Source organism: Cetorhinus maximus, chromosome 1 (assembly GCF_964194155.1).
Source record: "Cetorhinus maximus chromosome 1, sCetMax3.hap1.1, whole genome shotgun sequence".
NCBI classification, from domain to species: Eukaryota; Metazoa; Chordata; class Chondrichthyes; order Lamniformes; family Cetorhinidae; genus Cetorhinus; species Cetorhinus maximus.
Genome location: NC_135879.1, coordinates 15,295,203 through 15,319,660, shown reverse-complemented (window position 1 = coordinate 15,319,660; position 24,458 = coordinate 15,295,203). Strand labels below are relative to the sequence as shown.

The window sequence follows — 24,458 nt, the reverse complement described above, 5'->3', positions numbered from 1 at the left end:
ACCTCCTTTGAGTCAGAAAGTTGTAGGTTCAAGTCCCAATGAAACACAAGATGCACACAGACACTTCAGTGCAATAAAGGAATAAAGGGACAAGCCAAAGGAACCACCACGCGCGTAACTTCGAGTCGACTGGATGGCCACACATTCCAGCTGAACCGAACACCATCACGCTCTTCATTCTGTTGAATGAATTCCCGGTACGTTGTCATGACCACGGAGGTGCTCTGAGGGATCCCAGATCCGATCCTGATCTTGGTCCCAATGCCGACCCACTGTTAGAGATGCCATCTTTCAGATGAGATGTTAGGCTTGTCTGCTCTCTCAAGTGAGCATAAAAAGGCCCCGAGACAATACATTAAAAGTAGGAGAGTTCTCCCCAGTGCCCTGGCCTAGCTTTATCGTTAACCAACATCACTAAAAAAGAAATTAACTGGTCATTATAATATTGCTGTTCATGGGAGCTTGCTGTGCACACATTGGCTGCCATGTTGCTCACATTTCAGCAATGGCTACACTGCAGGAATAACATAATTTGCTCTAAAGTGTCTTGGGATGTTCTGAGCTTGTGAAACCTGCTACGTAAATTGCCTCTTGGTTGTCTATGGATGGCCAACCCCACACTGAACCCTCTGAATAAACACCAAAATTCAAGTTAAACACACTTATGTCTAAAGTCCTCTTTGTTTAAAAAAAACCCCACAAAATCCTGAACCATGACAATCCTTTATCTTTTGGCCCGGCTACTTCATAAAATTATTTTTATTTTAAAAACAGACAACACATTACCCTGACTAGCCATAACTCATACCAAAGGAATTTCTAACCTTCGGAAACCAGCAGGGACCTCACTATCTTTAAATGTGTGATAATGCCCTCTGCGGCAGCTGACAATCAAATTCCAAAGAAATGCACCAACCTGCACCACCCCCCCTTGCATCTCTAAAGCAGAGCTCCGGCCAACGGATATGCTATGTCTGCAAAGGACAAAAGTAACCCTGACTCCTCTATTAAACACCTCAAGATTCCAGACCTGGGAAAAGACATCCTTTTTCCAACAACCAGGAGAAGAAGTGTGAGGTATTCCACCTCACCTGACCTCCCCCAACTCCCCCACCCCACCTCCATCACCAAGCTGCTTAAACCTGTAATATTGTGGAACTGAGCCCAGGCAGTTTACCATTTTATCATCTAACAGGTAGCAGCAGGAAGAGCTCGGTCTAGGTAGGCTGCCTGGCCCTCAGCTACACCATGAACTACTGGAACATTGGAACTACTGCATCTGTACCTTCAATACTAATTCATCGCTATGTGCTTCTCCCATTGTGGAAGTTCTCGCTTCTGGGAAAGACGGAATACACCACTGGACTTTTGATTCTGGACTCACGTGAAACCATAACTCTTATTTTTATCGTGGTCTTCCCCTGTTCCTCTTTCTTTCCCTTATCCCTCTTTTAATGTACAAGTGCAAAAAGGGAGGGACATTGTGAAAACCCTTTCCCCGGTTTGTGTGTGTGTAAAATAAACCAACCCTCCTATTTTACCTTATCTCAAGTTTGCTGTGGGGTTATTAATAGAGGAAACACACCACCAGTTATAAAGGGAGAAATCAGGAATCAAAAACAACTGTTTATGTACGGGTAGCGAGAGAAGAAATTAGGGCCATTTAAATTCATCCCCCATCTGTCCATAACACTTTCAACATTCTTGATCTCAACACATCCTCTAACCACTAATAGAGTTTACCATCTTTCCTGTATTGCAAAAACCTCCCCAAGAAGCTCAGTTTCCTCTTTCATAATTAATATTTCTTACCCAATGAACAATTCTTAATTCTTAGAATAGTTCATAGTTCCTACATGTGGGGAAACCCTGCATTCTCTTCTTGCACACACTGATACTGTCTCCGAATAATTCTTTCCCAGCTCCTCTAAACCATGGAATTCCTTAATTCCTTCAATAAATTTTAGTCTTTTAAAACCCAGATTTGGTATCACCAAATACTTCTGTTTCCATGACCTGCTCTTTCTTACTCTTCCTGACTTTGGTATAACCTGCAGTCGGGTTGTTCAACGTTCTTAATTTTTAAAAAAATTACTTTGGTGAAAAGTTTGGCAAAACTGAAGCCAAAAGTAAATCTGTTCAAATTGAAGAGTGTGCTTCAGTAGCTGTCAGTTCAGCCAATATCCTCGCAGTACAAGTTCCTGCAGAGACAGTGTTAGAGGGAGTTGAGACTGCAATATTGCCATTTCAGTGGACTGAAAGTTTACCACTAACTCAAAGTGATTTAAAAGAGGAATCAATAGCCTGTTCAACAAACCTCCAGTTATTGCAATTTAAAATGATTTGGGGAATTAGATGATTGAGAAAGAGCTCACTGGATGGTTAATGGGATAGACAAAAAAAAGTTAAGCAAGGGCAGATGGGGCTGTTCTAATGTTGAGAATGCAGCACATTATAATGGGTGAATTAGTGAGAAATGTTCTCTGTAGCTAACCTGTACTGTACCTGCCGTGGGAATGTTTGCTGTGACATTGCAGAGGGACCTTTATTCTGAATCTTACCCCTGCTGTACTTGTCTGGGAGTGTTTGTTGGGACAGAATAAAGGGAACTTTACTCTGTATCTAACCCATGTCCTGCAAATATTTTTTGGACTGTCTGGTTAAGACTTTCAAGAATGGGGGTGGTGGGGGGGTGCGCAGAGACTCAGTTTCTTGCAATAGGGATCCTTGCTGTGCTACAAAGCCTGATCAGGGACCATTAGGAGTCTTCAACATAATGTGAGGCTGGAGACACACGTGGGTCAAACCGGATACAGTGTGCAGGTTTCCTTCCCAGAGGGACATTAGAGAACCAGTTGGGGTTGTATGGTAATCCAGCAGCTGTTATGGTCATTTTCTGGTGTCAAACCACAAATTACCAAATGGTTTGAGTTCACTTTCATCACTTGCCCTGGTGAAATTTGAACACATGACCTTCGGATTGTTAGTTGGCACTTGAACCATTGGCTAATGAGGGTGCTGCTGGCTTGAGAACTTAAAGCAATTTGATAAGAACACTGCAAGCACCATTTGCGATCTTCGTACAGAAACCTAATGTTTGAACTCAAGAATATTACTGGAGCGAATGCTGCACAGTACTGTTGATATTTTGAATGCTCAAGGTAATGGAATAGATTACTATGTGGTCAATTCCTCCCCACACAACCAAAAACAGGTTCATATTGCTTGTGCCTTGAATATTGTCAAAAGTGTATGAAAAACCATTGCAAGTTTAAGTTCTTGTCACACAGATATCTACAATATATTAAAAATATATTTGCAAGTCATGCACTCTTTCCTTATTTTTACATTTCTATTAAAAACTCCTAAATTCACAAGCATAATGGAAACTGCCTGTGTAAACCTGCCACGTTATAAGTATATCCTCATACCAAGAATAGCGCTGTAGCCCCAGTTTGATCATCCCAGCCTAAACTGCAGAGAACCTTCTATTTTCCAACCAGCTCCACCTGGTTACTTCCCAAATTACCATATGTCTTCCTATTTAACTGAAAGAAATATTAAAAAGTCTTCCATAAAGGACTGGCTACGCCTATAAAATAGGGAGTGAATTAAACCCGTGGTCCCGGATCATTTATCTCCTGCCCTCTAACCCTGCTTCACTTGAAGCCTTGACTGTCTAACTGCAATGCCATAGGAGAACAATCAATCAGTTACAAACCAGTCACCTACCTGTCTGGTCATTGGAGGTAGGTACCACACGTTGCAGACTATGGCCCAGCTGGTCATCATTTGGAGCAGGTAGGATACCATCCCATATTTGCTGCTGTTCCAAAAAGCATCACCAAACTGAGGATCATACTGCAGCAAAAACAATGACACCAGCTCACTAATTGTCCCATTACTCCAGTCAATGCAATTGCAGCAAGTAAAAATGTTAGGATTTTAAAGAAACCAATTACAATTATTCTGTTTTCACAAACGCAGCCTTTTCCTCTTCAGCCAAAAGGTACAGAAATCTTACGGTAAAACTGGCGGGGGCGGGGGGGGGGGGGGTGGCGGTTGGTTTAGAGAACAAGCAAACAAATTAGACTCCTAGCAATTGCCTTGGAAACAGAACACTCATTCTACTACAACTGATAACTGAAAATTGGAGGAAACAACAAAACCTCATGAAGGGTTTCGGTAGAATAAAGGAGGAGAAATTGTTTCCACTGGTAAGGGAGTCAGCAACTGGAAGCTACAGATTTAAGGTAATTGACAAAAAAGACAAATGTGAGATGAGGGGTTTTTCTTTAAACACAGCAAGTTATAATCATCTGAAAGCACTGCCTGAAAAAATGGTTTAAGACGATTCACTCGTAACTTTCAAAAGGGAATCAAATATAGAAAACTTGAAGTGGGAGGGATACAGAGAAAGAGTAGGACTAATTAGACTGCTTTTTGCTGGATGGCCTCCTTCTATTCCTGTGCTCAATTGTTCTATGATCATCTGAGCTGTTGCTTCATGTCTATTAAGGTTGTTGAGAGAGCGAGCCCGGGTTAAGTTGACCATTTGCCATTTGGCACGATTGGGAACAAAGAACAAATCCGATAAAGCTTCAAATTGAATAGAAGGCACCCTCACCAAATAAGACATACCAACACATCTTCACTGTTTGGCACATCAAACCAAAGCATAAAGGCCTGCAGACAACAGCCCTGCAGTTTGGGTTGTTTGGAAAGTTGAAAATAATAAACAACGAACACAACTTGGAACAAGATGCTAACTGCTTTCAGGAGAAAGCCACTGTGAATAACTTCATATATATTCTTAGATTAGGGGGTATGCATCCTACTGAGCAAAGCTTTAGGCCAAGACATTTTTCTGGTGCACTGATATACAAGTTAGACATTCCCTCGTGACGTGAGTACAGAATGAGTGCAGGTACACACAACTCCAGGCACCTAGGAACGGAGAAGTTATTTTTTAAAATAGCTACAAGCAAGCAAAAGCAACTTCCTCCGATTGATTCTTGCACCAGGAATGTGATTCTTCAACAGGAGCTCCTTGATCAGTTTGATCCTCAGTTATGCACAGGCTGTTGAATATCTCAAACTCAAACATATTTTTTGAAAAACTGAAAAAAAAGGTGACAGTTAAACTCAGAAAATCTTCACCAGTTTACCTTGATTGCAACTGGATATATCGTTCCTCCTATTTCAAAACTTCCTTTCTTGAACATCATGACAGAGGTATTGTTTATGCAGGTACCTGGAAGCAAGTTTCATATTCGAGAATTATTTTGAAAAATTTATACCAGAAGGGAAGAACAACTTGCAATGGACTCCAATGCAAATCAAGCAAGATAACATCCTAAGTAACAACCAGCCCGGCCCAACATCCAACATTTTTTCCAAGGTATTACTCATTTCTGCTTGCTACGTTGTGACGAATGTTCATAAAGGGGAAGAAAATTGAAAGGAAGCAGTTCAATGTAAAACTTCTTCATTGACCTATTTAGGAATCTTCATTCGTCAATTTAGCATCTGGCATCTCAACGTATCATCTGAATTCAGACGCAGCTTGAGTCGCTCAGCTGACGTGAGCTGTTGACACTCAAAGTCCAGCAATGGTGAACATCTTTTCAGTCCCAAGTCTCATAAGCCAGCTACCGAGTCTTGGAAAGTATCCTAATCTCTGAAAGGTACGCACATCTTCAATCTAGGGAACACTGTACCAAAATATCAATAAGGATATACAAGGGAAGGGAAAAAAGTTTAGGCTTACAGCTTATACAATTTTTCAACTAAGTTATGTGACAGGTAAGCTCGTTTGTTTCTTTAAATAGGACAGTGAATTCAAATTAATTTGCTCTTGTACTTTTTCAGTTTTTCAGGCTTTCCAATAACTATGAAGAATGAAACATACTGACACTAAAATTGTGCTTACCTTCAGGAAATATTAAAATTGGTAATTTTGTCTTATCTGCAACATGATCACTTAGTCTGTGAATAGAAGAGAAAGTTCATCAAGTGAGGGAGATCACAATCTTCCTTCACTATTCGAAGACTATAATATCTCTCAACGTTTAAAAATCCTTCCCTTTTTCTCATCTTTGTTCAATTTGGTACATGAGTAACAGGCAAATTATTTATGAGTGTTAAAAACCTCAAACTCAAGGCTACTTCAACTCGTCATCATCATCTATTATCCTTATTATGAAAGGTCTTCCCCAAAAGGATTTTTGTGGCTGCTGGTCAACTGAAACATCAAAATTGAGATTGATGTTAGGCAAAGGTATTAAGAAATATAACGTCATCTGCTCGCCTTGGACTTAAGATACAGACCCACGATGATCCAATTAAATGGCAGAACAGATTCAAGGGGCTGAATTCCCTACTCATGTTCTACTTTTTTGAGTGCATGTCCATTGTACAATGCAATTAGACTGCATTGTAGGATCTGCATTTGTTTTCTTGAAATAGAAATTAACACAGGCACATTGAAGTTTACCTTCAATAAACAGCAACACAACTGAATGAAGATTAGCAAAACAGTTGGAGACAGTTGAGGTTCAACATCATCTGCCTCCAACAACAAAGCGCAAACATTTTGAAATGTCCCATAGGCACCTTGCATTTCCATCAGGCACCACAGAAATAAAGACTGTTCACATTATACACATAGACAATAGAAAACTTTTAAACCTCACAGCAATCAGCACCTTGTCACAGAGGGCCCTGCCCGTTGAACCAACAATCCATCAGGAAGGGGCCACAACAGACATCCTGGTCGTATTAATCAAAGAAAAGAAAGAATTGCATAATTGGCAAAAGCAAAACATTGCAGATGCTGGCAATACAAAATCAAAACAGAAAATGCTGGAAATACTCAGCATGTTAAGCAGCATCTGTAGAGAGAAAAAGAGTTCAGTTCTCATGAAATTGACCTGAAAGGTTAACTCTGGTTTTCTCTTCATAGATGCTGCCTGATCTGTTGAGTATTTCCATCATTGTCTGTCTTGCATATACAGCATCCGTCACAAGCTAAGAACCTGCCATAGCCAATGAAGTACATCACAGTTATAGTGTAAGAAATTCAGTCTTTTAGCGCACAGCAAGCTCCCACCAACACCAAGGTCCCACAAATAGCAACGAGAGAATGAGCCGAGAGTCTGTTTTAGTGATCTTGGCTGAGGGGTAAACAAAGGCCAGGAACCAGGACGAGTAGCACACCTTTCACTCCCTCAGTACTTCAGTGCGGTTATCCGCCTGGATTATGAGCTCAAGTGAAAGTGGGAAGTAAATTCATAAGGTGGGATTTTCCACACCCGCCGGGATCTTCCAGTCCCGCCGCAAGCCAATAGACTTCCGGCTGGGGTGCCACCTCACCCACGGCGGGTCCAGAAAATCCCGGCCATAGCCTCCTGACTCAGAGGTTGAGAGTGCTCCCACTGAGCTGCAGCTGACAATCTGAATTACAGCCCCTTTTTTAATTAGTACAGGAGGAGCAACAGCAGGAACGACCTTGATTTTCAAGCATTAACATTGAAAAATTCAAATCTGCAACTATGTTGAGACAATGAAAAAGACAGGCGCATTTAGTGAACAGTATGTGGAGTCGTAATTACAAAGCAGATCATTATTATTGTCCTAACGTTTCTCCACTTGGACTCCTTCAATCCGAACTGAACTCCAGGGACCGGGAAATTCGAATGAACGCAAGTTCATGAATGCCAGACATAACAGCCGCTGCATCTAACCTTTTTATTACAAGATGGCGGTCTTTCATTTCCGATCGTTCAAACCAGACGTGTGGGCAGGCCTTGACCATAGACCTCTGAATGATTCCCATCAGACCACCATGCACCTGCCCAACCTATTCAGAAATGGACCAGTTAATTTTTCGCAGCTAATTTTTTTTTTTTGTTTTACCCCATCCGCATGTTAACACACTGAAGGAATATAATTAACAAAGCACAAGAAACAACTTCAACATAGCACCCACAATAGGTTTTGCCTGCCAGTTCAAACGCTTAGTTAGACATTTGATAAAAATTGCCAACACCTCATTAGACTGATGCTCACAAATCATTATCGTCTTTCTAAAGTGAGAAAACAAATATTAAGGAGATGTAATGTCAGACCATTAGTTTTTAGGGTTACAGGGTTGGTATGAACGGCCAGGTCCATGTTTGGGAGCAGGGAACAGCAGCAGATTAGTATTGTATTGGGTGATTTGTAAACCATTGTCTTTGCATGTTTTTCAATGTGTATGGCATTTTCAGGTTGAAATGTTCAAATTAAAAGGAGGAATCTAGAGGTGGCAGCATAGTCCATTGACTAGGACAATATTTTCTAATACAAATTAGGGGGGACACAGCCCACCACTCATCCACACTGTCCGAGACTGCACAGCAAGGGCGAGGGGCACGGAGCATGTGCGCTTGGGCCATAGAGTGCATTCCCTGCATAAATTAAAGTCCCTCAGTGAGTCAACCCTATCTACTGGTTGAAAACAGGCAAGTGGCATCCCTTCTGCCAATCAAAACCTACCCCACTGCAGCCTCACCCACTTGACTGACCAACCGCAGGGCAGATCGGGGTGACATGGCTCCTGATGTGAACCCACATGGCCATTAATAGGGCAAACATTTGAGGTCAAGTTCCCCAGAGTGCGCGAGAGCACGAGGGCAAGCGCGAGAGAAAGAGAGAGCGCGAGAGAGAGAGCGCACGAGAGAGAGAGAGCGCACGAGAGAGAGAGAGCGCAAGCAACAAAGGGGTAAAAGAGAGAGGGGAAGAAAGTAGGGAAGCATGCAACAGAGATGGGGACAAACCTTCACCTCAGATAAGATAAATTGTCTAAGTGGCCCAAAACATGGAATTAAATGACTTCAAACACTAATTCATTCGTGTAAGGCTTCTTAATATAAAACAAAAACAAGAAAAATATATAGAAGCAAAGTAGACAAGTTAAACTGTTTTATATGAGCATCATCCATCTCACCATTGCATAGCCTCCATCGTTGGCTAATATGACGACATCTATTGGTGATGTGTGGTTTGCTACACATATACCTCCTTTCTTTGGTCTGTTTTCCCTGCAATTACAAATTCATTAACATTGTCCAACATCAATAGTCAACAATTCCCAGCACTAATTTATATCATACTGTCAGGGCCAATGATGCCAAGGCCTTAAATTAAACCAAGCACAAAAATGCAGTGCTTGCACTTGCGATTCTGGCCCAACCTTTGCAAGACCATCTCCAACCAGCGGTCTTAGAACAAGCTTTTTTTAGAACTGGCGACAGCCTAACTAAAGCTGCCTTTGGTACTCCAGTTCTATCCTCCTCTGTTGAAGGGAGCTAAACAACTTTCTGATCAAGAACAGAGTGGCACTCAGTTACAGCTAGTGCATATAAGAACATACCTGCGTTGTTCATTCTTACCCTTACTATTGTTTACATAGGATCATATAGGATGTATAGCACAGAAACAAGTCACTCAACCCAACCAGTCCATGTCGGTGTTTATGCGCCACTCAAGCCTCCTCCCATCTTGCCTCATCTAACTCAGCATATCCCTCTCATCCCTTCTCGCTCATATGCTTATCCAGCCTACCCTTAAATGCACCCATGGTTTTTTTTCCTTCAACCACACCCTGTGGCAGCGTCTTCCACTTTCTCACCATTCAGAATAAATAATTTTCCTCCGACTTCCCCTTTTGATTTTTTGGGTAACCATCCTTACATTAATGGCCTCCAGTTTTGTTTTTCCCCACATTGTGTGTCAAAAACCTTTCAGAATTTTAAAGATCTCCATTAGCGCAACTCTCAAGAAAGGAGAAAAGAGACCCAGTTTGTTAATCCTCTCCTGCTGGGTATAACTCCACATTTCTGGTGTGATTCTTGTGACATTTTTTGCACCCTATAGTGCCTCTATCTTTTTCGCAAAATGGCAAGGAGAATTGGGCACAATACTCCAGGTGTGGTGCAGCCAAGGTTTGATACAAGTTTAGCATAACCTTTCTGCTTTTCAATGTTATCCATCTAGAAATAAAACCTCGTGCTTTCCTCTCACACTGACACACAAACGGAGCCAGTGCTGAACTAGAAACAGCAGCACAACACGCTTAACAGAAACTACAGGCATCACAATTTCGTTGTTAATCAAATGCATGAACATTTACAGCATAAATAAAAATATAAAAACAAAAAAAAAACTATTTTTGTTGGTCAGTAGAAGTGTTGTTCACGGTCAGAGAAGCTCTGGCAACCTCAAGGTGAAGTACAAACAAGAGAAGACAAGTTGGCCCATCAAGCCTGCCTTGCACCACGCTGCCTGGGCGAGTGTGGCAAGGTACTTCCTACCCTCCAGCAGCCATGTCAATATGGGAGAGGCAACGAAACAGAAAAAGAAACCCAGGGCCAAAATGAGGGGGATGGGGGCGGAGGTGGGGTGATCATCTGGGAAACTCCTCCCTAACTCTCCAATCATCAAAGCCTTGTGGGTTAAACAGGGAAAGAGACTTCTAAATGAAGGTCTGTTTTCTGAAACAAAAAAGTTGGTCCTGCGTCTGCTCCAAAACACTTCAAGTTAAACTATGAGAGTCAAACAAAGGGCAGAGTGTCAATTCAGGGCTGATGTCAGATGATCTTCGGACAGATGGTCAGCAACACCTAGACCGCCATCCAGAGTGAGCAATGGAGGAAAATAACTAGGACCTGAATGTCACGGTTGGCGTGCGCGCCAAGTCGGCGGGCCCAGGAGCAGATGTGAAATACACTTCCGCCCGCGACTGGCTTCCGAATGCAATTTCACCCTGGCTGGGCCAATTAACGGGCAGCCAGCGTGAAACTCACGCTGAGAACGCCTCCGTGCTGCCGTGGTGGGTGGGAAGAGGGTGGGCGCCGACAGAAGTGAGGGTGAGGGTGTGGGTGGGCGTTTCTAGCGAGCTCCCTGAAGGCAGACAGCTGCTGCGGAGCTGCAGACCTGGACAGATTAATTGACAAGAAAAAAAAATGCACCAAACTGTATCTATGCAACAGATTCAAGCTCCTGACAGAGCTCAGAAATCATCAGTCTCCAGATATCTTTTCTTATTATATTTCACCTCGGACATTTCATCCCGCCCTGGGGTGAGGTTTCGTTAAAAATGGGCTGCCTGCTTGCCCATTTTGCCTGTGAGACGAGTGCAAAATCGTGGACGACAGGGTTTTTAATGGCCTTAATTGGCCCTTTAATTGTCGGTGGGCGCAGCTCTGACTCCCATGCACACCCGCCGACCTCAATATCGCTTGTGTGCGTGATGACATCAGGATGCACGCCTGACATCCTTTCGCGCAATTTGATGACATCAGGATGCACGCCTGACATCCTTTCGCGCAATTTCAAGTGCGTCTGGGTCGGGCGCGGAACCGCCCGATCAACGTAAGATTCTGGTCTAGAAGCATCTAAAAAGCCATTGGATGCCCCATGGAGAAGAGGGGTCACCTTGCATGAATGAACCAAGATGGGCCAGTGTCCCTCTCCGTTCTTTACCTGTCTGGTGATTAGTGCTTGCACCAGAATATCTCACATTAAGACTGGGCCAAAAGAAGTGCGAAACAGCCTCTGTCCAGTAACCAGAACCAGCCTGCACATCAAACGTAACTCATCGCATCAAACGCTGACATGTTTTGTCGACGCAATAAGGTACCGTATGAAGACAGGTATTTCCATGTACGCCGCAGGCAGAAAATTCACACTAAAACTGTACTTGACACCGAGCAACATTTTACTAAGAGACATATTGCAGGGGCCAATGCAGCTTACTCTGTTGCACAGTTGAACTGGGCATGTGGACAAACTGGCTCAAGCAGAAGCACCAACAGCAGGTTGGGTGAAACCTCCAACTGAACCTTCAAAGGCCGACTCTTCTAAATAATTAAAATGGAAATTGAAGGCCAGATTAAGCCCACACATTTCAGTGTATGCAACACTTGTTTTGGAACAGTTTTAGGCTGCTTAATCATGAGCGAATAAAATGGGTAGCTGTGTTTTGTGTAATTAAATTAAAGCTCACTGGGAATTCAGTGGGATGAGTAAGAAAACAGAAAGGCCATTCAGAATCTGTTAGTTGAAATAAGCAGATCTGAAACCTAGCCAATTCTCTCTCTCACACACACACACACACACACACACACACGCACGCACGCACGCAGGCAGGCAGGCACAGACAAAGAGACAACACACACACACACACACACACACACACACACACAGAGAGACAGGCAGGCACACACAAAGAGACAACACACACACACACACAGACGGGCGCGCACGTGCATAGACAGACAGAGGGACAGAGACGGGCACGCACACAGACAGACAGAGGGGGACAGAGATGGGCACGCGCGCGCACAGAGAGGGACAGAGACGGGCGCACGCGCGCGCACACAGGCAGCAATGTGCGCACACACAGACACAAATGTCTCTGGACGTTTGGCTGAATCAGAAGTTCCCTTAAAGCAATTGCTTGATATTATCAACACCTTGGTTGTTGTCAATTTCTGTTCCAATTCCACTTTCAGCCCTCTTCACTTCTTAAAGATGCATTTTTTCCCCCAAAGTACATTCAATATTTATAGCATCAGTTAGATTGGTTTTCATTACAAGTCTAGCAGTTGAGAATACCAGTGGAAACGGAGCAGAAATGAAACTTGGTTCAGACATAGTACGCCAGGATGAATAGTTATCAGTTTGGGAAATACATTAAAATACGAAAAAATTATAAATGTTTCAATCAGCACAGTTCCCAAAACCAAATTAATCATTACTGAAAAAAAACCTCAAAATCTTGAAGGAAAAACAGCATTGCAGTTTAAAATAGCCCCAGGCCCACATCACGATTTTATATTAACGTTCATGCCAGTGCTACTGTTCCCAGCCCTGATGTATGTCAAACACTCATCCTATAATATACAGCGCTGGTGCACTGAACACTCACTCGACACCGTTCACCCACAATCATGTAATGAAAAGATCAGGAGGTCACCGAGCTAAAAGCTTAACTACAGACGAGCCCCCGGGGCCACTAACAAGTTTACCGATTGGTGGCCAGGTTAAGCCTCACATTCTGTTCTTCTGACAGTTATTTTCTGTCAATGAAAACTTTCACCTCCAGGCAGCTTGGAGGCAGGTGGTGGTGGGGGGACCAGGGAAGAAGTGAAAGATTTTAGAAGAAGTTTTAAAATTAGAAAATGGTTAGAGGGGGAAGATTCACTCTAGATGAAAAGAAGCATTTAAAAATATGAACAAGTCAAAATAGGACAGAGTTGGAAAGCAAGAATAAAAATTACAAAAAGGGCCAGGAAAGTGGCAACATAAATGCAAGCCTTTCCTTTTAATATTTGTGATTATTTCAATGTTCTTGCATGAGCTGAAAATCATTACTGTTCAGGAATTTCTGTGAACTTGCAATTAAACTATCTCCACCATTGAAATTTACCCCAATCATTTATCTTTGCCACCTTCCACCCAAGTCAACCATGGGACTTGAAGTAGTTAAATTGCAAAACCTAACTCAATCCAAAATGGGTGTCTGAAGTGAAACAAGAAAGCATACATAATGAAATAGGTTGCATAGTGTTAAGAAAAATGCTACAAATAAATTATATTCTGTTACCATTAAAAAGTAATTTGTGCTTTGACGACTTTGGAATCAAATAACCAGGAGAGTTATGCGACCTCAAGATGAGACACTGACCCCATATCTGCTCCAGCACAATGGCCATTGATTTCTACATCTGTACCAATGCCCATCTCCACCCCTGCCTCGGCAAAGCAGCTACTGAAAGCCTCATCCAAGCCTTTGTCATCCCTAGCCTCAACTACTCCCCCAATGCTTCGCTGGTCTGCTTTCCACTTTGCATTCTCCATAAACTTGAACTTATCCAAAGCTCTGCTGCCCATATCCTAACTCTGGACAGCAACACCCCCGCTCAACCTCCCTGGTCCTAAAGAGCTACATCAAAGGTTATTGCAGAAAATAAAAGCTCATGGTATGGGGGTAATATATCGACATGGACAGAAGATTGGCTGGCTAACAGGAAGCAGTGAGTAGGCATAAATGGGTCTTTTTCAGGTTGACAAGCTGTAACGAGTGACGTGCCACATGGATCAGCGCTGGGACCTCAACTGTGTACAATTTATATAAATGACCTTAATGAAGGGATTGAAGGGATGGTTGCCAAATTTGCTGATGATACAAAGTTAGGTAGGAAAGTAAGTTGTGAAGAGGGCATAAGGAGGCTACAAACAGATATAGATAGGTTAAGCGAGTTGGCAAAAATTTGGCAGATGAAGTATAATGTGAGAAAATGTGAAATTGTCCATTTTGGCAGGAGGAATAAAAGAGAAGCATATTATCTAAATGGTGAGAGATTGCAGAGCTCTGAGGTGCAGAGGGATCTCGGTGTCCAAGTGCATGAAAAACAAATGGATAGTATGCAAGTACAAGTGATTAGAAAAGCTAATAGAATGTTATCATTTATTACAAGGAGAATTGAATACAAAAGTAGGGAGGTTATGCTTCAGTTATAGAGGGCACTAGTGAGACCACATTTGGAGTGCTGTGTACAATATTGGTCACCTTATTTAAGGAAGGGTGTAAATACGTTGGAAGCAGTTCAGAGAAGGTTTACCAGACAAATACCTGGAATGTATGGGTTGTCTTATGAGGACAGGCTAGGCTTGTACCCGCTGGAGTTGAGAAGAGTAAGAGGAGGCTTGACTGAAACAAATAAAATCCTGAGGGGTCTTGACAGGGTGAATGTGGAGAGGATGCTTCCTCCTGTGGGGGAATCTAGAACTAGGGGTCACTGTTTAAAAATAAGGCGTCGCTCATTTAAAACAGAGATGAGGTGAAATTTTTTCACTCAAAGGGTCATGAGTCTTTAGAATTCTCTTCCTGAAAAAGTGGTGGAAGCAGATTCCTTGAATATTTAAGGCAGAGGTGGGTAGATTCTTGGTAAGCAAGGGGGTGATAGATGATCGGCAGTAGGTGGGATGCAGGTTTCAGGTTACTATCAGATCAGCCATGATCTTATTAAATGACGGAGCAGGCTTGAGGGACTGAATGGCCTACTCCTGCTCCTTGTTCGTATGTTCATACAGTTCCCTGCATCAAATTGTCCCTTATTTTTTCTCCAAGAGTTGGTTACCCTGGCTGTTACATTTCTACATTGACTCCTGGTTAACGAGCACCTAAATTTTTAAATTCTGAACTTTGTTTTCAAATCCTTCCTCAGTCTCTCCTCTCTCCATTCCAATGGTCCTCTAAGGTCTATGCGCCACTCCAATACTCCAGCCTCTTCCCCCGGTTTTAGTCCAAAATTGACAGGAATGATTTTGGTTGTGTAGGCCCCAAGCTCTGGAATTCCCTCCCTCAATTTCCATCTCTGTAATTCTCTCTCTCTCCTTTAGGACATTCCTTAAAGCCTCTCTCTTTCACCAAAGTTTTGGTCGCCAGCTCTAATATCTCCTTAGATAAAACACCTTGGGACATTTTACTGCAGAACTCTCGCAACACCAACATTCATCTGTAATGCTTAAAAAAAGGAATCAAAACATCTACAATGGCTAACACCATTCTGCACAATCTGAATAAGCCCACATTTATACTGAAAAACAAGACTGTTATTGTGCCCAGACTATGCAGTGTTGAGAGTTAACCCTGAGGCTCTGACAAATTAAATCTCAAAATGCTCCAATTTAATCAAATGCTATAATGGCAATGTATTTAACACACATTAACTGCTTTAATTCATGGCAACGTTATGATCTTCTCAAATTCAGATTTAAATTTTTTGTATCCTTTATATAAATGTGGAGATCAAAACCATTCACAGGACTCCAAGTATGGGCTAACAAGCTTAGCATCTCTGCTTTCCAATTTTGACCCTCTAGAAATGAACCCGAGTGTTTTGTTTGCTTCTTTGTTTGCTAACTTTTGGGGGTCTTAGGGCGGGGAGGGTAGGTGAGGCCTGGGCTGGGTGGACAAAGGGGGATTGGGATACCAGTGGAGAGGCTTGGGGGGTGGGGGGGCACGGTTAGGGGGAACCTGTCAGGATCGGACCTTATGGCGGAGGGTGCCTGGTGTTAAAAGGGGCTGCTGACGATGGAGGCGGCCCCCAGACCACCTCCCCCCACCCCCTTCCCCCCGAGGTCTGAACCCAATTTATTTTTGGGCGGGGGAACGTAAAATTCTGCCCTGTGTTATGGACGTCATCCTGCTGAACCTGATGTACATATCTGAATATTGTGCTCAAAAGTCACACCCCACCGATGGTGAACTGAATACTTGCACAGCCTACAGCATGAAATTATTCCTGATGATCAAAGCGCAAAATGGAAAATCCCACACGTTCTCTCGCCGGCTTTTCTGGTAAAATTAACAGGAAATTTTAGACCAATGTCACACTCGAACACTCCCAGGTCTGATATTTCATAGGAAAGATGCAAGGAAACTCTCTCCTAGGTTACGGCAGAAAACCAAAGCCCCCTACCCCAGAAAAAAAAGAAAAAGATCTGCATTTATTTAGCGCTTTTCATGACCACCAGGCTTCTCAAAGTGCTTTCCAGCCAATGAGGTACTTTTGAAGTGTAGTCACTGTTGCAAAGCAGGGAACGTGGGAGACAATTTGCACACAGCAAACTCACACAAACAGCAATGTGATAACGACCAGATAATCTGTTTTTGTGATATTGATTGAAGGATTTAATATTGGCTAGGACACCGGGTATAACTCCCCTGCTCTTCTTCAAAATAGTGCAATGGAACCTTCTACATCAGTAAGAGTCTGACGATGACCACGAAACGATTACCGATTGTTGTAAAAACCCATCTGGGTTCACTAACGTCCTTTAGGGAAGGAAATCTGCCGTCCTTACCTGGTCTGGCCTACATGTGACTCCAGACCCACAGCAATGTCCGCTGACTCTTAAATGCTCTGTGAACAAGGGCAATTAGGGATGGGCAATAAATGCTGGCTTAACCAGTGATGCCCACATCCCATGAACGAATATTTTTTAAAAATCCAGCCAAGCAGGAAGGTGGGGCTTGGCTTAACACCTCATTCAAATTGTACAGCACTTTTTCATCAGCCATTTGACTGAGGCTATCACTTTGATGTCAAGTGTTGTAAATTGGGAGCATTTTAGAACTCTGGTGTTGTGCTCTTTAGGAACTAGAAGGGGTTGAGATTGGCTGAAGTCCCGTCATGTGAACCCATACTGCCACTGGAGAGGAATAATCTTTCCACTCAGTATTTGAAAGTCATGTGCCAGAGGGAGGGCTAAAAGATCTACCTGTGTTAATTCATTGTACCACCCATCCCGAACGTCTTCTTGCGATAGTCATAACGACACAGATGGAGGCCATTCAGCCCATCAAGTTCATGCTAGTTCTCTGTGCAGCAAACAAATCTTAAACAGAATTACACTTGTGGTCCTCATATAAATTCAACCTTTGCATTTTACCAATTGGCTTTTTCTACTTAGACTTACCTTTCTAAATCAGGCTTTTTTTTTTACAAATCACCTATATAGACTTTTGACTATTGCAGACTTACTTGTTGTGATAGCAGATCGTCGCAGACAGTCCTCTTGCACAAATTCTATAGCACATCAAGTGAACATGTTCACTGAGCCATACCTTCACACTGTGAGGACAGAAGTATAAGAGACTTCAAGTTACCATCCTTTTAACTCACATATAGATGAAGCTTGTTGCCTCAGTGGGTAAATTGCATTAGTTCGAGCACAGCTACTGTGGCCTTCAATTTTTATTATGAAACAGATCAATGAAAACATTGATGAGATTTCCAATGTGGCACATAGTGGACTTTGGTACATGCTTGAAAACTCAAGCAGAGCAGGTCAAAGTAAATTTTGCACAGTGGTGTAGTGAACCAAAGGCCTGTGTGTTTTATATTGAGACGCTAAGGTCCTGGCTCCAAATGTACAACACAACAAAATTTCAAAAGTTAGTATGGACAGTCACCTTCTGATGGTAACAGATGTGCAGCAGTTACTGCTGTGTTTTATATTATTCTAGATGATCAGTGATTTGTTATAAGACCAAGCCTGGCAATTATTGTTGGCGATTCTACTTTAATGCACTTGTATGATATCCTTTGGCTCACTACCTTAACTGAAGTGCTTACTCCCTTTGAACGGGCAGAGAAATATCATACCAATATCCTTGCATCATTTCAATAACAGCAACATTAATTCCTAGGCTCAGAATAAAATCACGTGAAAGCAGGAGAAAATTAAACAATCCTGATAAGAGGTTATACAATGTCTCTTTTCACCAGTCTACTTCACCACCCAGCTAATTACATTCTCTCATATAAAGCATACATGCGCACACAAAATATTTTACATAAATGCCAGGAGATGTTATTAAATGTCAATATTTTTGGACAAGTTCACACCCCTAAATCTTTACCCTACTGCCTCCAGGAAAATACATTCCCTACTTTGAAAACTGCTACTACACCACTGCTTGTGTTGGCATAAGCTCAAGACATGGTCACAATGTCTAAAATGATCTTTGCTCTGTTTCATTGGTTCAGCACTGAAACGAAGGGCCTTTATTTCACAAATGAGTCAATATGTTTTGGAGATTCAGTGTCAGCCACGTATCAGCTGGCAGCACTCTCTCTCTCTCTCTCTCTCAGAGACAGAAGGTTATGAGTTCAAGCCCCAGATCAGGGACGAGCAGGAAAAAAATTCTAGACTAACACTCCAGAGCAGGTCGGAGAGCGTGCTGCACTGTCAGAGGCACCCTCTTTCAAATGAGATGTTAAACCAGGGCCTCATCTGCTTTCTCAGGTGAATGTAATAGAACCCATAGAAACGTTTAGAAGAACAGGGGAGTTCTCGCATGTGTCCTAACCAATGTCTATCCCTCAAACAACATCACTAAACAGATTCTCTGGTCATTGTCATATTTCTATTTGGGGGAGCTTGCCATGAGCAAATTAGGAAACACAGCAACCACAGTAACTACATCTCACTGCATTGGCTGTGGGACTTTGGGATGCCTTGAGGTTGTGAGTGGCACTATATAAATGCAGGTCCATCTTTCTTCTTTAGCAGCTGCATCTGGACATGCCTCCGTGTCAGGGTTTCATTGGGTAAGCTAAGTCAACAACAAGGGCGGGACACAGACACATTGTTATAGCACATGAATAGGAACAGGTCACAGCTACATAAACTGAATTATGAGGCATTCTATTCACTCCTCTGCAAACACAGGCATTGTGTGTGGCTCCACCTGTGGCTACAAACAGCGTCTCTTGAGGTTCTCAACCCATGGTGTCTCAGTCCTAATATTCTGCAAGTCAGTTCTCTATTCCCTCCAACCCCAGTGTGTCCTTATGTGCAAATGGGCATATTAGTGAGAGGCAGCATGGTTTTCTGAAGGGGAGGTCGTGTCTCACTAACTTGATTGAGTTTTTCGAGGAAGTGACAAAGATGATCGACGATGGAAGGGCAGTGGATGTTATCTACATGGATTTCAGTAAGGCCTTTGACAAGGTCCATCACGGCAGACTGGTACAGAAGGTAAAGTCGCACGGGATCAGAGGTGAGCTGGCAAGATGGATACAGAATTGGCTTGGTCATAGAAGACAGGGGGTAGCAGTGGAAGGTGCTTTTCTGAATGGAGAGCTGTGACTAGTGGCGTTCCGCAGGGATCAGTGATGGGACCTTTGCTGTTTGTAGTATACATAAATGATTTGGAGGAAAATGTAACTGGGCTAATTAGTAAGTTTGCAGACAACACTAAGGTTGGAGGAGTTGCAGATCGTGAAGAGGATTGTCAAAGGGTACAATGGGATATAGATCGGTTGGAGACTTGGGCAGAGAAATGGCAGATGGAGTTTAATCCGGACAAATGCGAGGTAATGCACTTTGGAAGGTCTAATGCAGGTAGGAATTATACAGTAAATGGCAGAACCCTTAAGTGCATCGACAGGCAGAGGGATCTGGGTGTACAGGTCCACAGGTCACTGAAAGTGGCAACGCAGGTGGATAAGGTAGTCAGGAAGGCATATGGCATGCTTACCTTCATTGGCAGGGGTATTGAGTATAAAAGCTGGGAAGTCATGCTGCAGCTGTATAGAACCTTGGTTAGGCCACACTTGAAATATTGTATGCAATTCTGGTCGCCACATTACCAGAAGGATATGAAGGCGTTGGAGAGGGTGCAGAGGAGGTTTACCAGCATGCTGCCTGGTCTGGAATTTTTAGCTATGAGGAGAGGTTGGAGAAACTCGGATTGTTCTCACTAGAGCGACGGAGATTGAGAGGCAACTTGATAGAAGTTTACAAAATTATGAGTGATATGGACAGAGTAGATAGTCAGAAGTTTTTTCCCAGGGTAGAAGAGTCAATTACTAGGGGACATAGATTTAAGGTGAGAGGAGAAAACTTTAGAGGAGATGTGCGGGGCAAGTTTTTTACGCAGAGGGTAGTGAGTGTCTGGAATTCGCTGCCAGAGGAGGTGGTGGAAAGAGGTACGGTAGTGATGTTTAAGAGGTAGCTTGACAAATACATGAATAGGATGGGAATAGAGGGATATGGACCCCAGAAGGGCAAAATATTTTAGCTTGACGGGCAATATGATCGGCGCAGGCTTGGAGGGCCTAAGGGCCTGTTCCTGTGCTGTACTTTTCTTTGTTCTTTATGTCTTACAGTATCCCATGCTTCTCATCTCCAGCCCTCAATCGGACCTCTTACCATTAAACGATTTATAGACCAGAGATTATCACTCACTGACCGTGTAAAAAGTGATAAAGGGTAACAAACAACTGTCACACAGGTTCTCCTCTTTTCTTTCTAACTTTTGGTGTCTCTTACTTTCTCTCCCTCTCTTGTTCTGTAGTTCTCCAACTGAAATTTGCAAGTGCTTTCTCCAGGTGGAAATCGAGAATAGCCAGGATATTGTGACTGAGGCACTGAGAGCTCTTTATTAAAATCCACAGGAGCAGGCTCCACTGATACCTCAGTGGGTTTACTCATCAGCAGATGAGTCAAACTCGCCAAAAATGGTTCCATCTCCAATTTTCTTTTTTGTTGAATGAACTCAGTAGCAGCAAAAGGGCTACAACTGGTCCTAGTATCTCAAGATGGGTGGGGTGGTGGTGGTGAGTGGGCAGGGAAAAAGGGGAGAGCTCTGCTCCTGACCACAATCAAAGATGCCTGCCAAAATGCCACACGTCTGCAACATCCGCTCTTCCTTACCTGCTGTTTGGCAGCTGTCCTACGAAAGTGGTCCCAATCACCAGCCAGCTAATGCCAATCACAGCCAAAGTGATCCTGCAGGAGAGAACAGGTTAGAAGGTCTTGTTAAAATGGGTCTAACAATGGAAGCCACCTATAAATGTACAGGATTAAATTAATTCATTGTATGGTGGAGTGATACATCACAACAGAAAATTATAAAAATGGACTCCTACTCCATGCAAGTGACCAGCAGGTAAATGGTGCTTTTTGCAGAGTAATGGAATTTCAACACTGCTTGACTGCAGGTTCAGCTTGAGGGCTGCAGTATCTGTTGGAGAGTGGCATGAACCAGCAGAACTGTCAGCTCTGCATTGGTCTCAACAATGCAATTCATGATCTGTGTTTAACCTATGTTAGGCAGCACTCCTGCAAAGGAATTATTTTATTATCAAACCACCTCTTCACTGCCATTAAAAGCACTGAGTACCATTTTCACTGATTGCAGTTATACTGCGGGCTGTGAGGAGCCCGTTTGTTGTGGCGCTACTTTTGATTGTACATTTGGTGGTTTAAACGATGGTGGCAGCCTTCTGTTGGGTTAGTCGACTCTGTGTTAAGCATCACCTGGTGTGGCTCAGGAGCCCCACTCTGCATTTACTGCTGAGGAAGACAATGGGCTGAGAAGATACACGATTCACTAACGTCTGTTATCTCAGCGCACACTTCTCGGCTAGCTGAGCTTTTCATTTCCGTTCGCTTCCTTTAACGCCCTTCAAAAATCAACCACCAGAGGTAACAGCCGTCACCAACTGTCTCCCAGCTGTCAGCGTCAATGTCCGCCATCTTCTTATCTCGATTGCAGATGTCCTTGTATAGGAGGTATGGACACCAGGAGGTCACGACCCAGTGGTAAATTCACTGTACAGAAGGTCTTTGGGTATACGGCTGTCATCCATCTGATGAATGTGCCCTAGCCAGTGCAGGTGTCACTGGTTTAGCAATGAGTGTATGCTGATGGAATTAGCATACTCCAGGACCTCTGGGTTGGTGACCTTACCCCATAAAGAGATGCCTACAATATATCTGCAACAGCAAAGGTGGAAACTGTTCAGCCTTTTCTCCTGCCCAGAATATGTTGTCCAGGTCTCACCACTGTAGAGGAGCGCGCTAAGGACACAGGCTTGGTAGACTCGCAGTTTGGTGTTCTCAGTCAGGTTGCTGTTGTTCCACACGCTTACTCAGCTTGGACATAACAGCTGCGGCTTTCGCAATGCATGTGTTGATTTCAGCATCAAGTGCTGGAGATTGTGGAGCCTAGATGTCTGAAGTTATGCGAAGTGCGAGACAAATTAATTGGCGCTGTAATCCAAACTACTAAACCCCTTTCACCCTTTTAATTCTATAAGCCTAATAATCACACTTGCAATTTCATGCCAGTGCTGAACAGTTTTTGCTTGAGCAGCGATTAGCAGCTTTTCAGATTCCAATCAAAATTGAGGGGGCAAGTCAAAGCTTACCAGCAGGTAGTGAAAAACACTGTCTGCACATTGTAAATTAGGTATGCTTTGAAGACCCTTGGAGCATTTTGACCATAATAAAAGGTGCTTATATAATACAGGTTGTTGTTGATCTTGGCACAGTGGTATTAAGTCTAACACCTGAAAACTACCTGGGAAATAGTGATACTAACATCCACAGGTTCACAGGTCATTAACTCTGTGTATTGCAGCACACAAATTACTGAATTATACAAACTTGAAATAGCACCATCTGAACCAGAACCTAACAGGAGTTTATATAGGCATTCAAAAAGGAAAAGAGTAAATAAAGTAAGTGTTGGTTCTCTAGAAAGTGACAGTGGGGAGTTATTAGTAGATAAGAAGAAAATTGAGAAAGAAATGAACAAATATTTTGCTTCTGTGTTCACTATAGATCATACAAAAAACATTCCAGTAATAGCTACAAATCAGGAGGTGAAAGGGAGAGAGGGACTTGGTGAAACTGAAATCGCTAGGGAAACGGTACTGAGCAAATTGATGGAACTGCGGGCAGGCAAGTCTCCGGGTCTTGACGGATTACATCCTAGGGTCTTAAAAGAGGTGGCTAATGAGGTAGTCGATGCTCTGGTGTTGATTTTCCAAAAGTCGCTAGGTTCTGGGAAGGTTCCATCAGACTGGAAAGTAGCAAATATAACCCCTCTATTCAAGAAGGGAGGGAGGCAGAAAACAGGAAACTATAGGCCAGGTAGCTTGACGCCTGTCGTGGGGGAGTTATTAGAATCGATCATTAAGGAGGTTATAGCTGGGCACTTAGAAGGACTCAAGGTAATCAGGAAAAGTCAGCATGGTTTTGTGAAAGGAAAATCATGTTTAACAAATTGAGTTTTTTTGAAAGAGTAACATATGCTGTGAATAAAAGAGCCTGTAGACATACTTTACTTGGATTTCCTGAAGGTATTTGCTAAGGTGCCACATCAAAGGCTATTACAGAAAATAAAAGTGCATGGTGTAGAGAATAACATATTAAGATGGATAGAAGATTGGCTGGCTAGCAGAAAACAGGCAGTATGCATAAATGGGTCTTTGTCTGATTGGCAGGATGACTAGTGGAGTACCACAGGGGTCTGTGCTGGGGCCTCAACTTTTTACATTTTACATCAATGACTTAGATGAGGGGAGCAAAGGCATGGTAGCCAAATTTGCAGATGACACAAAGATAGGTGCGGAAGTATGTTGTGAAGAAGACATGAGGAGGGTGCAGATGGATATAGATAGGTTGAGTGAGTGGGCAAAGATCTGGCAAATGGAGTTTAATGTGGGAAAATGTGAGTTGTTCACTTTGGCAGGAAGAATAAAAAAGCAGAGTATTACTTAAATGGAGGGCGGCTGCATAATTCTGAGGTGCAGCGGGATCTAGGTATTCTAGTAGATGAGTCACTAAAAGTTAGTATGCAGGTACAGCAAGTAATTAAGGCGGCTAATGGAATGCTACCCTTAGGGAGGGATCCGAGAGGGATTGAACATAAAAGTAAGGATGTTATGCTTCAGTTAAACAGGTGAGATGGCACTTCAAATACTGTGTGCAGTTTTGGTCTCCTTATTTAAGGAAAGATGTAAATGCATTGGAGGTGGTTTACTAGGTTGATACCTGGAATGAGCGGGTTGTCTTATGAAGAAAGGTTGGACAGACTGGGCATG

At 42.9% G+C, this 24,458-nt stretch overlaps 1 protein-coding gene across 2 annotated transcripts in view; it reads right to left on the bottom strand.

Annotated features, from left to right (window-relative positions):
• gpat3 (glycerol-3-phosphate acyltransferase 3) overlaps window positions 1-24,458 on the bottom strand; it is a 44,253-nt gene that overhangs the window by 5,231 nt on the left and 14,564 nt on the right. For both annotated transcript variants that reach the window (XM_078535600.1, XM_078535564.1), the window contains exons 5-11: window positions 21,280-21,354; window positions 17,598-17,687; window positions 8,990-9,083; window positions 7,746-7,861; window positions 5,933-5,988; window positions 5,169-5,254; window positions 3,733-3,861 (exon numbers count right to left, since the gene is read on the bottom strand). In XM_078535600.1, coding sequence (XP_078391726.1) covers window positions 3,733-3,861; window positions 5,169-5,254; window positions 5,933-5,988; window positions 7,746-7,861; window positions 8,990-9,083; window positions 17,598-17,687; window positions 21,280-21,354 — 646 coding nt within the window. The remainder of the gene's footprint in view (window positions 1-3,732; window positions 3,862-5,168; window positions 5,255-5,932; window positions 5,989-7,745; window positions 7,862-8,989; window positions 9,084-17,597; window positions 17,688-21,279; window positions 21,355-24,458) is intronic.